The 15,868-nt window shown below is 42.4% G+C and overlaps 1 protein-coding gene across 1 annotated transcript in view; it reads right to left on the bottom strand.

The window, feature by feature from the left end:
* The window catches only part of LOC138638539 (saxiphilin-like), an 82,859-nt gene that overhangs the window by 61,966 nt on the left and 5,025 nt on the right, over positions 1-15,868 (bottom strand). Inside the window, exons 2-6 of the mRNA XM_069727919.1 lie at positions 14,120-14,283; positions 12,541-12,646; positions 11,094-11,309; positions 7,710-7,916; positions 6,764-6,979 (exon numbers count right to left, since the gene is read on the bottom strand). Of these exons, the coding sequence (XP_069584020.1) occupies positions 6,764-6,979; positions 7,710-7,916; positions 11,094-11,309; positions 12,541-12,646; positions 14,120-14,283 (909 nt within the window). The remainder of the gene's footprint in view (positions 1-6,763; positions 6,980-7,709; positions 7,917-11,093; positions 11,310-12,540; positions 12,647-14,119; positions 14,284-15,868) is intronic.

Raw genomic sequence — 15,868 nt, 5'->3', positions numbered from 1 at the left:
ATAGTGGAGGTAGAAGGCAGGAGCATGCTGGAGACAGTGCCATGGTCCGGGGAGTAAGCTGGTGTCCCTGCATGGAGGGAGTAGGGGACACCATGTCAGGCATAGCGCTACATGCCCCTTTCTGAATTTGCCTTGTTCTTCTGCAACTCATGGAAAAAAACTCGATTCTACTCACCTTTCTCCGCTCCCATGCCACACGGCATCCTCTTCTGCAACCGGCGCAAGAGCCGCTAGCTGACTTGTCATCACTGCCATATGTCCCCCAGTCATGGACACACTGAGGTCAGATGCTGGATGCAAATTGGTCAGCGGCGTGTACTGCAGCGGAACTGGCGGATCACCAACGCTGCAATATATGTCAGCTGAATGTGCGTCCAAGGATGCAGATCGAGCTGAAATATTCGCTGATGTCAGTGGCCGCGGGAAGTAAGCAGATCATGTGCGGTTGGTACCCAGGGTGGAGGAGAGTATCCTCTCCTCCACCCTGGGTACCAACCACACATGATCTGCTTACTTCCCGCATGGTGTGCACAGCCCCATGCGGAAAGTAAGCAGATCAATGAATTCCTAGGTGTGCGGAATCCCCGCAATTCCGCAAATTTAATGAACATGTTGCTTTTTTGTCCGCAAAGCAATTTTTTCGCCGAAAAAAAGCAACATTTGCACAAGAAATGCGGAATACACTTTAAATAATAGGAGGCATATGTAAGCGTTTTTTTCGCGTTTTTATAGCGAAAAAACGCAAAAAAAATGCGAAAAATAGTGAACGTGTGCACATGGCCTTAATCTTGTGTGTCCTCAGTGTTTGGTCAGTGTTTCATCGGTGTTTGGTTTTGTGTGTCATCAGTGTTTTGGATCCATGTGTCATCAGTATTTTTCACGTATGGATAAATAAATAGATTATCAAGCTTTTATTATACTTTACAATGTTAATAGACGTGCATTGGGTCTTTTCATATCTGTTGCTGTAAAAACTAACATGTGAACAGCCCCATAGACAGTAATGGGTAGGTGCTGTATCCATGAAAAGCACTGGTAGAACACAGACGTGCAACACAGTCATATGAATGAGACCTCTCTCTGTTCTGTCCATTCAAAAGGACTGTATGATTCCAATTATGCATTAAAAGTTCACTACTATTAGCGTTTTGGTTTTTGCTGTGTTATAGCACCACCCAGTGGTGGCTAAATTTATTACCTGTGTTTTTTAGTAATAATTAGAGTGTTGCATTTTGGGACTGCACCAAGGCATTTTGGGATGAGGAACCTCCATTTTCTCCCTGTGTTCTTCCTGGACACATGTGATCTTCTGCTGTGTTGGAACTACCTCACTTACTTGCCATCCTGGTTAAGTTTATCTGGTAAGATCATTATCCCTGTTCTTGCAATGTAGTGTTGTACAGAATGTGATTAACTGTATAACAGTCAGTACACAGGAAATGTGATTACCAGGGACTTACTGTATGTAGTTATGCACTTAGGTTGCATCATACTGTATACTTTCTTTGTCAGTTGTAAAGTATCAGCTGTGTGATTGTTTAGCCCAATACTTATACTGTATATGTCATTTGTATTCCTTTAGTTTTACCGCATTTCAATACCTGTTACCAATAAACAAGTTAGACTACAGAGAACAGTCTGCTTATTTGTAAGACAGAAGTGGTTTATGCTGTATGTTGGATCACACACCGTATCAACGTGTATGAAGACAGAACAGTAAAACGGATGCTAGACACCAGCGATAGCAGTAATACCAGGCTAGACGCCAACGATAGCAAATACCACTTACACAGCCACTTGTACCACACCGCACTGCCTGCAGATACTGCAGCGGCCGCCATACAGCCACAAGTACAGAGAGTACAGCCCACCAAGCGCGACACGTCTCAGTCCATGCTGAAGTTCATTTCTACCCGCTCTGAGACGTCCTACATCTTGCAAACGGACACAAAATGTCTTCAAGTCGAGCATCTTCACTCGGGACGAGGTCCCAAACAAGCCGCTCTAGCAAGTCTTCCTCGAAAAGGTCTGTCACCCTCGCCCGTGCAGAAGCTGAGGCGGCGAAAGGAAGATCCTCCTTCGCTGCACAAGAGATGCAGTTAAAGTTAAGACAAGCAGAGCAAGAAGCAGAAAGAGCTCGCCTGCAAGCAGATAGAGAAGCAGAAAGAGACCGCCTGCAAGCAGAGCAAGAAGCAGAAAGAGCCCGCCTGCAAGCTGATAGAGACGCAGATACAGCACGCCTGCGAGCAACTTTGGAAAGACTTTCCACTGAAAAAGAAGCAGCAGCCGCAATAGCCAAAGCTGAGATCTTAGAAGCCGTGGAGTTTCCGGAATCTGAGCGAGACCACAAAACTAATGTTACCTCCACAGGTTTTCCTTACAGGGCAGGTAAGTCATCTCCAGAAGAGGACAAACCTCAGGATCTCAGCAAACACTGCCCCCTACACAAGAAACCTCATCCTCTACTAAAATGTAGAGCCTTCAGGGAGAAGTCTCTAGAAGACCGTAAGAGTTTCCTAAAGGAAAACAAGATATGCTTCAGATGCTGCGCGACGACCTCACACTTCACCAAGAACTGTGAAACCAGTATGAAATACGCAGAATGTAGTAGTGTGGAGCACAACATGGCCTTACACCTTGGACCACCCTCAGGGGTATTGTCACAAGTAGAAGAGTCTGCCGAAAAACAGATGGACCCTGACATAGACACCCCCGTGGCCACTTCTCAGTGTACAGAGATCTGCAAGGAACTTGTAGCAGGAAGATCCTGCTCGAAGATATGTCTTGTCAGAGTATTCCCAGCGAGCCATTGGGATAAGGCAATCAAGGTATATGCAATCTTGGACGATCAGAGCAACAGGTCCCTAGCTAAGTCCTTTCTCTTCGACACCTTCAACATTGCCCGTCCCGGCTCTCTGTTCTCCTTGAAGACATGTGCAGGTACTGTCGAGACAACGGGGAGAAAAGCGATCGGATTCAAGGTAGAGTCTATGGATGGTCAAACCTGCTTATCCTTGCCATCAATACTGGAGTGCAACCAGATTCCCGACAACAGGTCTGAGATACCTACACCAGAGGTAGCAGCTCATCATACCCACTTGAAACGTATAGCTCACCTGATACCGGAACTGGACCAAGGAGCTCCAATTGTCTTACTCCTCGGAAGAGACATACTACGGGTCCACAAGGCTAGAGGACAGATTAACGGCCCACAGAACGCCCCATATGCTCAGAGACTTGACCTAGAATGGGTCATCGTGGGAGACGTCTGTTTGGGTGGAGCACACAGGCCGACATCAGTCAACAATATGCTCACCAATACTCTTGAAAATGGACGTCTGTCTCTCTTCCAGCCATGCGAGAGCAGTTTCCTGATTAAAGAATTGCCACACAACGCCCCTCCATCTCGTCCGTTAGCTGATCCTTCCTGTGAAGACCATGCATGCGACGGTGAGGAAGATCATATAGGGTGCACAGTTTTCCACAGGACAAGAGAAAACAACCAGGTAGCAACGTCCATAGAGGACAGACTGTTCTTGGACATCATGGAGCAAGAGATAGTAAGAGATGAATCAAAGAGTTGGGTTGCACCTTTACCATTCAAACCACAGAGGCAACGCTGACCCAACAACAGAGAACTTGTCTACAGTCGATTTGTCTCCCTTACACGCAAACTGCAGAAGACACCAGAGACAAAGGAACACTGCTTTACCTTCATGGAGAGAATATTCCAGAGTGGCCACGCGGAAATTGCACCTGTACTTCAAGATTCTGAGGAATGTTGGTACTTACCTATTTTCGGCATGTATCATCCAAAGAAACCAGGTCAGATAAGAGTAGTATTTGACTCAAGTGCCAGATACAAAGGTGTTTCATTAAACAACGTCTTTCTATCTTGTCCAGACCTCAATAACCGACTTCTGGGAGTACTTCTTCGCTTCCTCAAGGATGCAGTAGCATTTATGGCCGACATCCAACAGATATTTCACTGCTTCCTTGTTAAAGAAGAACACAGAAACTACTTGAGGTTCTTCTGGTACCGCGATAATGACCCCTACAAGGATATCGTGGAATATCGTATGAAGGTACATATCTTCGGGAACAGCCCCTCCCCTGCTGTCACTATCTATGGCCTTAGACATTCAGCCAGAGAGGGTGAAGCAAAGTATGGATCGGATGTAAGATCTTTTGTGGAAAAGGATTTCTACGTAGATGACTGACTGAAATCCACACCCACAGATGAGTCGGCAGTCAGTCTCCTAAGAAGGGCACAAGAAATGCTCGCTTCGTCCAATTTGAGGTTGCACAAAATTGCTTTCAACAGCCAAAAACTAATGGCAGCATTTCCCTCTCAAGATTACTCAACCGATTTAAAAGACTTGGATTTAAGCATGGACTCCCTTCCTATGCAGCGGAGCCTTGGTTTACTCTGGGATTTGAAAAAGGATGCATTCACCTTCCAGATCAGCGAAGAAGAGAAACCCTTCACGCGCAGAGGCGTCCTGTCCGTAGTAAACAGCTTGTACGATCCTCTGGGATTTGTAACTCCTGTAACTATCCAAGGTAAAATGATGTTGAGAGCCCTCACCCAAGAGATGTCCAATTGGGATGATCCGCTTCCCAGCGAGAAAAGAGACTTATGGGTAAGATGGAAGAACTCGTTAGAAGCCCTGCCAAGTCTCTACGTGGCACGACCATATGCTTCCGTGCCATCAACAGAAGTTGAGATGCAAAGGCTTTGTATCTTCTGCAATACCTCAACCAAAGCAATTGCAGCAGTAGCGTATTTGAAAACTACCGACATCAACGAACAATGCCATGTAAGGCTTGTTATGAGCCGGACAAAACTGGCCCCACTCCATGAACACACAGTACCCAGACTGGAACTCTGTGCAGCTGTGCTAGAGGTAGAGTTAGCTGAACTTATCTTGACAGAAATGGACCTGGACGTCAAAGAAGTCGAGTTCTACACTGACAGCAAGGTAGTGCTAGGGTACATTTCCAATGAAACTCGTCGCTTTTATGTCTGTCAGCAATCGGATGCTAAGGATCAGGAGATCCACCGACCCTAAACAGTGGCATTATGTGTCCACACAACACAATCCTGCGGACCATGCAACCAGATCTGTTGAAGCAAGACATCTTAAGGACTCAACCAGGTTTACTGGCCCTACATTCTTATATTGTTCGACGCCATACATTGACGAGTCAAACACCTTTGAATTGGTGGATCCAGAGGCAGATGGGGAAATCCGCCCTCAGGTATCCGTTCTACGTATGGTGGCTAAAGACAATCACCTCAAATCCCACCGTTTCAACAGGTTCTCAACTTGGAACTCACTTGTTTGTGCCCTCGTTCGTTTAATTCCTCAGACCAGTTGCGGAACTTGTATTACTGTTTTCGCCAAAAGAGCTGTGTGTGGCATCGGTTGATGCCAAGCGGGGAGTGTTCTGTCCATTCAAAAGGACAGTATGATTCCAATTTTTGCTGTGTTATAGCACCACCCAGTGGTGGCTAAATTTATTACCTGTGTTTTTTAGTAATAATTAGAGTGTTGCATTGTGGGATTGAACCAAGGCATTTTGGGATGAGGAACCTCCATTTTCTCCCTGTGTTCTTCCTGGACACACGTGTTCTTCTGCTGTGTTGGAACTACCTCACTTACTTGCCATCCTGGTTAAGTTTATCCGGTAAGATCATTATCCCTGTTCTTGCAATGTAGTGTTGTACAGAATGTGATTAACTGTATAGCAGTCAGTACACAGGAAATGTGATTACCAGCGACTTACTGTATGTAGTTATGTACTTAGGTTGCATCATACTGTATACTTTCTTTGTCAGTTGTAAAGTAGCAGCTGTGTGATTGTTTAGCCCAATACTTATATATGTCATTTGTATTCCTTTAGTTTTACCGCATTTCAATACCTGTTACCAATAAACAAGTTAGACTACAGAGAACAGTCTGCTTATTTGGAAGACAGAAATGGTTTATGCTGTATGTTGGATCACACACCGTATCAACATGTATGAAGACAGAACACTCTCAATAATTGTTTCAATTGGAACAGACAGGCAATAACTAAGTGCTTTGTTCATCTTACATTAATAAAAACAAAAACTAAAAGAACTAAAAAACAAATATAGAGAATATGACTAGTACGTATCTTTCTTGATCCACTTAGGCAGGTAGAGTAGTTAAGGTGGCATAGACAAGGGTGGCATGCACAATGTTCAAGTAGATAACCACAGTATGAAATACTAGAGCTTAACAATAATATTACAAATTGTATTTTTGCAGCGCCAACATATTCCGCAGCAATTTACAATTAAGCGGGGACGGCTTATTGCACTTTCCACTGCCAAGTATGATGCTTCACTGTAGGACCAAATGGCTGAGCGTGGGGCAGGATTGGGGGTTTTGTGTTTTTCTGTTTGGGTAACAAAACATTTTAATAAAAAGTTTTTCTAATTTAAAAAATGAATGAGCGTGGAAGGCAAAGGTCCAAAAAGAGGACATAAATATCAGAGCAAAGATTTTATGCGATCTTTCATATTGAATTGAACTTTAAGAAGAGAATTTATCAAATCTTTATGATTTATAGTGTTAAGAAGTTGCAAAATATGGTATATTACGCAAAAAGTAGTATTTTTTTGGTGCCGGCACGCTATTTTATTCAGTAGTTGTGTTGGGGCTTAGAAAAGTGGCCTTGGTCAGCCGGTGTCCCACAAATGTGATGCCTGACATACTCTGTAGTTCCTCACCTGGGACCTCACACGTAGGGGGTGTCTGCCCCGGTCCAGTCCTTGTGCCCTTTATCTCGTCACCATTCTTGGTAACACACCAACTGTATCCGGTGCTGCCGTGGGACTGCAATGGACTAAAGTAGCCATTTTCATCACAGTCCGGTACAAAGGCTCCTCGTAAAGGTTCTGCTGCGCTGAGCACTTTATTACGTTCTTTTATGCAGAGCGTTTCACCTGATAAGACAAATATAGAAGAATTGTTGTTATTTTCTGTATATTCCTGACTATATTGTAGGATGACCTTCATACCATACTTTCATCAAATATTTCTCAGCCCATCAGAGCTGTTGTAGGCTGAGCTTAGATCCACCTTCTTCTCTATCACTTCTGCATACAATAACAAGGAGCCCAACAATGATATTACACAATTATAGAGTCACAATGTATCAGTGATAAATCCTCACAAGATCTCCTTCTCTACTCCCCTCTTATCTCCTCTTCCCACAATCGTGTACAAGATTTCTCTCGCGTATCACCCCTACACTGGAACCCTCTACCACAACACATCAGACTCTCGCCTACCATCGAAACCTTCAAAAAGAACCTGAAGACCCACCTCTTCCAACAAGCCTATAACCTGTAGTAACCACCGATCGACCAAACCACTGCACGACCAGCTCTACCCTCACCTACTGTATCCTCACCCATCCCTTGTAGATTGTGAGCCTTCGCGGGCAGGGTCCTCTCTCCTCCTGTACCAGTTATGACTTGTATTGTTTAAGATTATTGTACTTGTTTTTATTATGTATACCCCTCCTCACATGTAAAGCGCCATGGAATAAATGGCGCTATAACAATAAATAATAATAATAATAGTGACTCCGTGTAGTGTTATATCTGTAATCACTGCCTGTAATAACATCTATACACAGGGAGAGGATGGAAGAGTGAAGTAGATTCTTACCAGAAGCTTCACATGGATTTGGTGGTTTTCCAGGGAAAGTTCTGGAGCCAAAAACCTCTTCCCCATATTCATCCACGCACCAGGAGTAGACATGGGACTGCTGAGGTCGATAGTTGCCCTTTTCATCACATTCCGGCACAAAAACTGCTGGTGAAGGTTTAGCACTGAGCAGTTTCTGACGTTCCTTCAAGCAGGGAGGTTTGTTTGCTAAAAATGGATATATAACCAAGAGTTTATGAAGCCGTTTATTGCTATGTATGTTGTATCATATAATCTTAACTGTGGTAACGAAGGTCCTGAAGCATTGCATGTTTTTTTTTTTAAATAGAGATTAAAGTTGTAGTTTCTGTATTGATGGCTACTTTTAATATAATGTAAAGATTTAATCCAAAGGAGTACAGTCAGTACTGTAGCGGCTCCATTGTACTCCTTGTGTGCCAATGTGTTTGCTCTCCAAAAACCAATGAATAATATGGAACCATACATGAAAATTTGGTGTGAAATCAGAGGCATACCAAGGCCCAGCAGAAGAGTCCAAATGAGAATTTCCTTTTAAGCCGTTACATAGAATCATTGTGGTACAGAGAAGAGATAGGACCCAAAAGGAAAAGGAAAATACAGTAAACTTTTTAGTTCTTGGCATAGGATGACTAGAAAAAGCTGGAATGTATGCCTCACACATATACCAGTCTTCCTGCCACGTCTAGTGTGATACCCCTTATATTCCCTATGAGGGCAGCTAATCATTACCCTCGTGGTGGATACAATCTTCACTCCCACTCCCTTCAGTGTTGGCAAACCTCACCCTCTCTCCTTCACCTGGGATAATTACACTGACCAACTCAGAATAAATGTTTAACTTACAAAAAAGGAGTACTAAGCCAATATAAAATATTTAATCTTTACTAATTACATAGTTACATGGAAATATACACATAAAATTGTTTAAAAAAGAGAAAACGTCCACTGTCGTGTAGTCATATACACTTGACACTAACTTTGTTATCCAAAATATTGTATCCTAAGAGCTGGATTTTGTTCTGAGCAAAGGACATATTTTGGTTACCGGTGTATGTGCATAGGCCTATACTGTTCATTAGGTGGCACTACATATTTTGGTAACACCTATATGGGAACTGGACTTAGTAAGGCATATATTCATATCATACTCTCTTGTAGAGATGAATATCGGTAATGTATTATAGTACTTTTTAAATTATTTTATTTGTATATTTCTATTTAACTATGTAATTAATAAAGATTAAATATTTTACATTGGCTTAGTACGCCTCTTTTTTGTAGGTTATATATTTTGGATAGGAGAGCCATTTACTTAGTAAATCACTTATAGGTATTCAGAATAAATGTTTTCAGATGGTCCCCTGTGTCCCTCCCTATAGCCCTGTGGTAGCATACATTATAGAGACCGCTACTCACCCCCACTTGCTATTTATTATGTGGAATGTTTCATCCCTAACCTTATGAAATGTATTTCTGTAACTACTGTAGATAATTTAAAGGGAACCTGTCACCTGTTTTAGCCGATATTATCTGCGGGGCCCTGGCGAAACGAGGGGCCCACTCACGCTGTCATAGATCTATCTTGTCGCTTGCCCGCTGTTTTTCCTGCCGCTTACACTTTCAATTTGTGGGCACGGCGGTCTTACAGGTGCGGGCAGTGGGAGCTGGCACAAGCATCTTCAGTGCAGGCAGGCACATAGGGGTTAAGAACGCAGCCAGCGTGACATTGTTTGTGGGCGGAGAGAGCACGTTCTCCTGCTCTGCTCTCCCGCCCCTGGCTGCACTGCTGAACTTATCAGGATGATTCTGGAGGAGCTCCTACCCGCACCTGAGTGAGTGCAATGATATCGCAGTATTCTGACAGTCTGGGTGAGCTGGGGCGGCCATGGGCTGGGCGGCTGCAGCTGATATATATATATATATATATATATATAAATATATACTTCAGCAGCCGCCCAGCCCCGGCCCCAGTACCTGTCCTGTATATACTGTATTTATACAGCCTGTATAGATACAGTATATATAATATATATACAGGACAGGTGCTAGGGGCCTGGACTGGGTGGCTGCTGAAGTATATACACTGCACAGTACCACTCCCCCTATATATATATACACTGCACAGTACCACTCCCCCTGTATATATTCACTGCACAGTACCACTCCTCCTGTATATATACACTGCACCGTATCACTCCCCCTGTATATATACTCCGCACAGTACCACTCTTCCTGTCCTGTATATATACACTGCACAGTACCACTCCTCCTGTATATATACACTGCACAGTACCACTCCTCCTGTATATATATACTGCACAGTACCACTCCTCCTGTATATATACACTGCACAGTACCACTCCTCCTGTATATATACACTGCACAGTACCACTCCTCCTGTATATATACACTGCACAGTACCACTCCTCCTGTATATATATACTGCACAGTACCACTCCTCCTGTATATATACACTGCACAGTACCACTCCCCCTGTATATATACACTGCACCGTATCACTCCCCCTGTATATATACACTGCACAGTACCACTTCTCCTGTCCTGTATATATACACTGCACAGTACCACTCTTCCTGTCCTGTATATATACACTGCACAGTACCACTCCTCCTGTCCTGTATATACACACTGCAGAATTTCCAATAGCTATCACTCATGTAAGAAGTGAAATCTGGCATTGTACTATACCTATATCTCTCTGCTGTATCTGGGCATCATGAATCGTGGTATGTGTTAAGGGGGGGCCACTGAGACTCTTTCGCCCGGGGCCCTCAAAAACCTGGAGCCGGCCATGCTTATGTAGATAAGCCCCCGATCTGACCTGCAAGAGAAGAAAAATAAGTTATATTATACTCACCCGGGGGGCGGTCCGGTCCGATGGGTGTTGCAGGTCCGGCACCTTCCATTTTCTTGTGACGAAGCTCTTCTGCTTCTTCATTGCTCCCTGGCATCGCGCTCCTGCACACGCGTACTTCTCTGCCGTGTTGAGGGCAGAGCAAAGTACTGCAGTGTGTTGGCGCTGGGCCTCTCTGACCTTTCCTGGTGCCGGACCCGGACCTACGACACCCATCGGACCGGAATGCACAGGATTGCCTCCCCCCCGGTGAGTATAATATAACTTATTTTTCTTCTCTTGCAGGTCAGATCGGGGGCTTATCTACAACATTAAAGAATGCTGTCGATAAGCAGTGAAAGTTGGTGGCCGCAGCTAATATCGGCCAAAACAGGTGACAGGTTCCCTTTAACTGACTCCTAATTGTAAAGAATGACCTATAGTAAGTAAGGGCATAACTAACCCAATGTAGAGACTGAGGTGAGAACACTGATAGAATGGGTTAGTACCTTTATTTTCACATGTTAGGCCCGGATTTCCTGGTGGAGTTCTTGTTCCTTCAATCTCTTCACCATTTTCGTTAAGACACCAACAATAACCGGTGCTGCCATGACACTGCTTTGGAACGTAGTTTCCCTTTTCATCACATTTTGGTACAAATGCCCCTATTTTCATTATTTTTCCTCCGAGCACATTCTGTCGATGCCTCATACAAGGGGTATGTTCTATCCAAATAAAACAAATTATCAGAGAAGAAAGACTATTCACATAATAGAGATGCTGTTTCATGGCGAATTGAAGATTACCTTATTTTTAGGATCTAGATAACAAGTTGTCATGATACTGACATAGAAAGTAAATACCTCCAAAGTATTACAGAAACAGATGGGAGCTGTCACCTGACTATGTCTGCCTCACAGCGAATGGCTCCTTCAGAGGTTCTGTCCGAATCCTGTATTCCAGGGCTTCAGACAGAAGCCCCGACAGAGAGACTGACATGTGGACTGCACACAATATGAACATTGCCTTAAGACACAAATAAATAATTATCATCTGTACATGCACCGCCCCTGGCCGGCAGACAATTTCCCGGAGTCCAGTCCACCGCATAGGAAGCCATGTGACTGCTGGGGTCTGGGCTTTCACAAGATGTCGGCAGAGCCAGCGCAGCACTGGACACCTGTAGTAGCGGACACCCGCAGCACCGGACACCCGCAGTGGTGCGCCGCACCACACATCCAAACACCCCCTCATCCCAACCTGCAGCAGGAAAGGTATATCTGCATTATAAGACGCTCCCCCATTTTCATCCCGAATTTGAGGGAAAAAAGTGCATCTTATAATCTGAATAATACGGCATTCTGGCATTTTTAATTTACATTTCTTTTAGGATGCTTAATCATATTATTTTTATAGCTTTAACACAATGAGGCCAGAAAAAAAAGGAAATGCCTTCATTGCTGGATTTGCTGAAAAACATCTCTTCTATTCCCTGTTGTAATAAAAACATGAAAACAGAACAGGAGCCTGTGATGAAGCTACTATGTTTCAGCCATAGTAGTGACACTCATCAGTGGCTAAATTTTAATTACAGAAAAGTTTTATTTTTTCTATATTTAAAATCTCCATTACTCCTGAATAATGCGTAATGGAGTTTTAAATATAGAAAAGAAAAAATAAAATTCAGGAGTCCTGAAGGATAGCTGAGCATAAAGAAAAGAAAAATGCAAAATAAAGTTGAAAGTTTGATATAACCGTTCAAACCATCGAAATTCTGCTGACTTTTGTCGCGTCTTCTTTTTCGTGCGTGTACCTTCTTTGCAGTTTCTTAGCGGTGGTGAACTGACTTTATTGTGTTTTATAAATCCAATATCTTGGTTAGGATAGGACCATAGAAATGTTCATTTCTGATTGTTGAGAGTTGATTCTAGATAAGTAAAATAATTTAGTGCTCACCGCTCTCAGAATAAGCTTCAGTCATGATGGGCTTCAAATTAAAAGGATCTAATGAAGCTTTGTAAACGTCTTTACTATCCAGAGAAATAGCATCTGCTTCTCCATTCTGAAAAGCAAAAGGGTCATTACTGATAATGATTTCTAGTATTCGCTTTTGTTAAAAGGGTCTCCGACTATGAGATGACCGCAACAATCTGCAGCGATCAGGTGAATATATCAATAAATGCTTGATTTTCTGCAGTGCCCCAAGAGGATAGATTAAATATTACATAGTCATTAGAGTGAACCCCTTTGTAGCCATAAAGTGCTTTGGCTAATAAATTCCTGATCAGGGAATCCGCTCTTTTGCAATATTTAGATCCAATAAATTAATCTATTTTCTCTGCTTTATATAGAAACAGCGAGTTTCTTTTCCCTACAAAAATCCTCTTCAGCTCCTGACCCAACTGCTCCTTTCTTTCCCCCTGCCAGGGACTTTTGCTGTGACTCATGGTTCATACAGGGAAAAGAGACTTCCTGTTTCTACATAGATTTTAGCAGGATTCAGCTAGTCTTTTTTAATCAAGTGATATCATAGACCCAAATGGGAAAGAGAAGAATTAGCTGGGTAGAAGGGCAAAATGAGCAATGGTCACTGCAGCATCAGGAGTCGCCAGGCGGCAGGCTACCATAGGCTCACCATATCCTTAAAACAAGCTTTTGCTGACGCTATTGGAACAATTTAGTGTAAAACTGATGAAGGTCTAATGACCAAAACATTTTGTACACGTTCTACACATTGTAAATAAATTCACCAGATTGGGTGCTGGATTCTTGAACTGTTAATACGTAACGGGTTGGGACCCTATCCGTGCACCAAGAGACTTCACAGGAGTGCCATCCTTCTCACTTTGCAATATATTAAGAAGATAAAAACCTTGATGGAATGCTTCTTTGACTAGACAGTGAATACACCAGATCTTTACTCTTTCAGTGTTAAATGATTTATTTCTAATCATTTTCAAATCTATTTTAATCAATATTAAAAGCTAATACCATAGTTATACTTATTTTTTTTTAAATTCTTCTAGAAAACAAAATAGCTGAATATTAAATGTATTGCCGTACAAAAATGGATTAAAGGAGCAGAATCACGTGGTTATCTTCTCTCTAAGTGATAAATCACTATTTATAATGTGTGTAAAAGCTAAAATCTTTATTGTGAAGGAGGTCTCCACTCAATGAAACCTTCCGCTGCAAAGTTTCGAGAGGAGATTTGCCAATTCTGGAACCAAATGCTTGAGGTCTATATTTCAGATATTCTAGGAGAGTTGGAAAGAATCAGTTAAAGTCAGACTATCCATTTTCATATGCCCAATTTCATTCCATTGGCCAGAAAGGAGACTACCTACAAAGATGGTCTCACACCTGGGAGGACCTGTGCTGTACTGCATCACAAAAAACATTGATTTTATTGGGCTTTGTGTAATGCTTCATTTTCCCAAGGATTATACCCTGCCCCTGCAGGCGAGACACTATGTGATCAGCTGAATATCAATGGACACTTCTACCAAGTGGACTTCCATGATGATGTACTCACACTGATCGCTCTCACACAGTCCTCAGTGCTGGATTTTTTCACACATTTTAGTAGAATCTCATCTACATGACAAGAGGTCTCCAGATCATGGCACTTTTGTTCTTCAGTATCTGATGTCACACACCAACGTACGTTTCTTGTATTGGGAGCTGCAGAGCTTAGAGCTGAAAAATTTCAGAATAAAGATTATACAAGGAAATGACATATTATTCATAAAAATGTATATTTCTAATAAATACAAGCATTTATTTTTGTCTCACAAGTGCTTTTTTCCCCTAAAATGGCAATGACCTATATGGTTATTCCCAGTTTTCTATATACAGTGGGTATGGAAAGTATTCAGATCTCTTTAAATTTTTCACTCTTTGTTTCATTGCAGCCATTTGGTAAATTCAAAAAGTTCATTTTCTTCTTATTAATGTACACTTTACACCTCATCTTGACTGAAAAAAATAGAAATGTAGAAATTTTTGCATATTTATTAAAAAATAAAAACTGAAATATCACATGGTTATAAGTATACAGACCCTTTGCTCAAACATTCATATTTAAGTCACATGCTGTTCATTTCCTTGTGATCCTCCTTGAGATGGTTCTACTCCTTCATTGGAGGACTTGATTTGGAAAGACACACACCTGTCTATATAAGACCTCACAGCTCACAGTGTATGTCAGACCAAATGAGAATCATGAGGTCAAAGGAACTGGCCAAGGAGCTGAGAGACAGAATTCTGGCAAGGCACAGATCTGGCCAAGGTTACAACAGAATTTCTGCAGTACTTAAGGTTCCTAAGAGCACAGTGGCCTCCATAATCCTTAAATGGAAGAAGTTTTGGACCTCCAGAAGTCTTCCTAAACCTGGCCATCCAGCCACATTGAGCAATCATGGGAGAAGAGCCTTGTTGAGAGAGGTAAAGAAGAACCCCAAGATCACTGTGGCTGAGCTCCAGAGATGCAGTAGGAGGATGGGAGAAAGTTCCACAAAGTCAACTATCATTGCAGTCCTTCACTAGTTGGCCTTTATGACAGAGTGGCCCGATGGAAGCCTCTCCTCAGTGCAAAAAATATGAAAGCCAGCATAGAGTTTGCTTAAAAAACACATGAAGGACTCCCAGACTACAACCCATGGCAAAAATTATGGAATCACCGGCCTTTGAGGATGTTCATTCAGTTGTTTATTTTTGTAGAAAAAAAGCAGATCACAGACATGGCACAAAACTAAAGTCATTTCAAAATTTCAAGTGGCAACTTTCTGGCTTTAAGAAGCACTAAAAGCAATCAAGAACAAAAAATGTGATAGACAGTAATGGTTACTTTTTTTAACCAAGCATAGGGAAAAAATTATGGAATGACTCAATTCTGAGGAACCAATTATGGAATCACCCTGTAAATTTTCATACCCAAAAATAACACCTGCATCAAATTAGATCTGCTCGTTAGTCTGCATCTAAAAAGGAGTGATCACACCTTGGAGAGCTGTTGCACCAAGTGGACTGACATGAATCATGGCTCCAACACGTGAGATGTCAATTAAAACCAAGGAGAGGATTATCAAACTCTTAAAAGAGGGTAAATCATCACGCAATGTTGCAAAAGATATTTGTTGCTCACAGTCAGCTGTGTCTAAAATCTGGACCAAATACAAACAACATGGGAAGGTTATTAAAGGCAAACATACTGGTAGACCAAGGAAGACATCAAAGCGTCAAGACCGGAAACTTAAAGCAATATGTCTCCAAAACAGGAAAT

This window comes from Ranitomeya imitator, chromosome 5 (genome assembly GCF_032444005.1).
Source record: "Ranitomeya imitator isolate aRanImi1 chromosome 5, aRanImi1.pri, whole genome shotgun sequence".
Lineage (NCBI taxonomy): Eukaryota > Metazoa > Chordata > Amphibia > Anura > Dendrobatidae > Ranitomeya > Ranitomeya imitator.
This window is presented reverse-complemented; position numbering and strand designations above follow the sequence as displayed.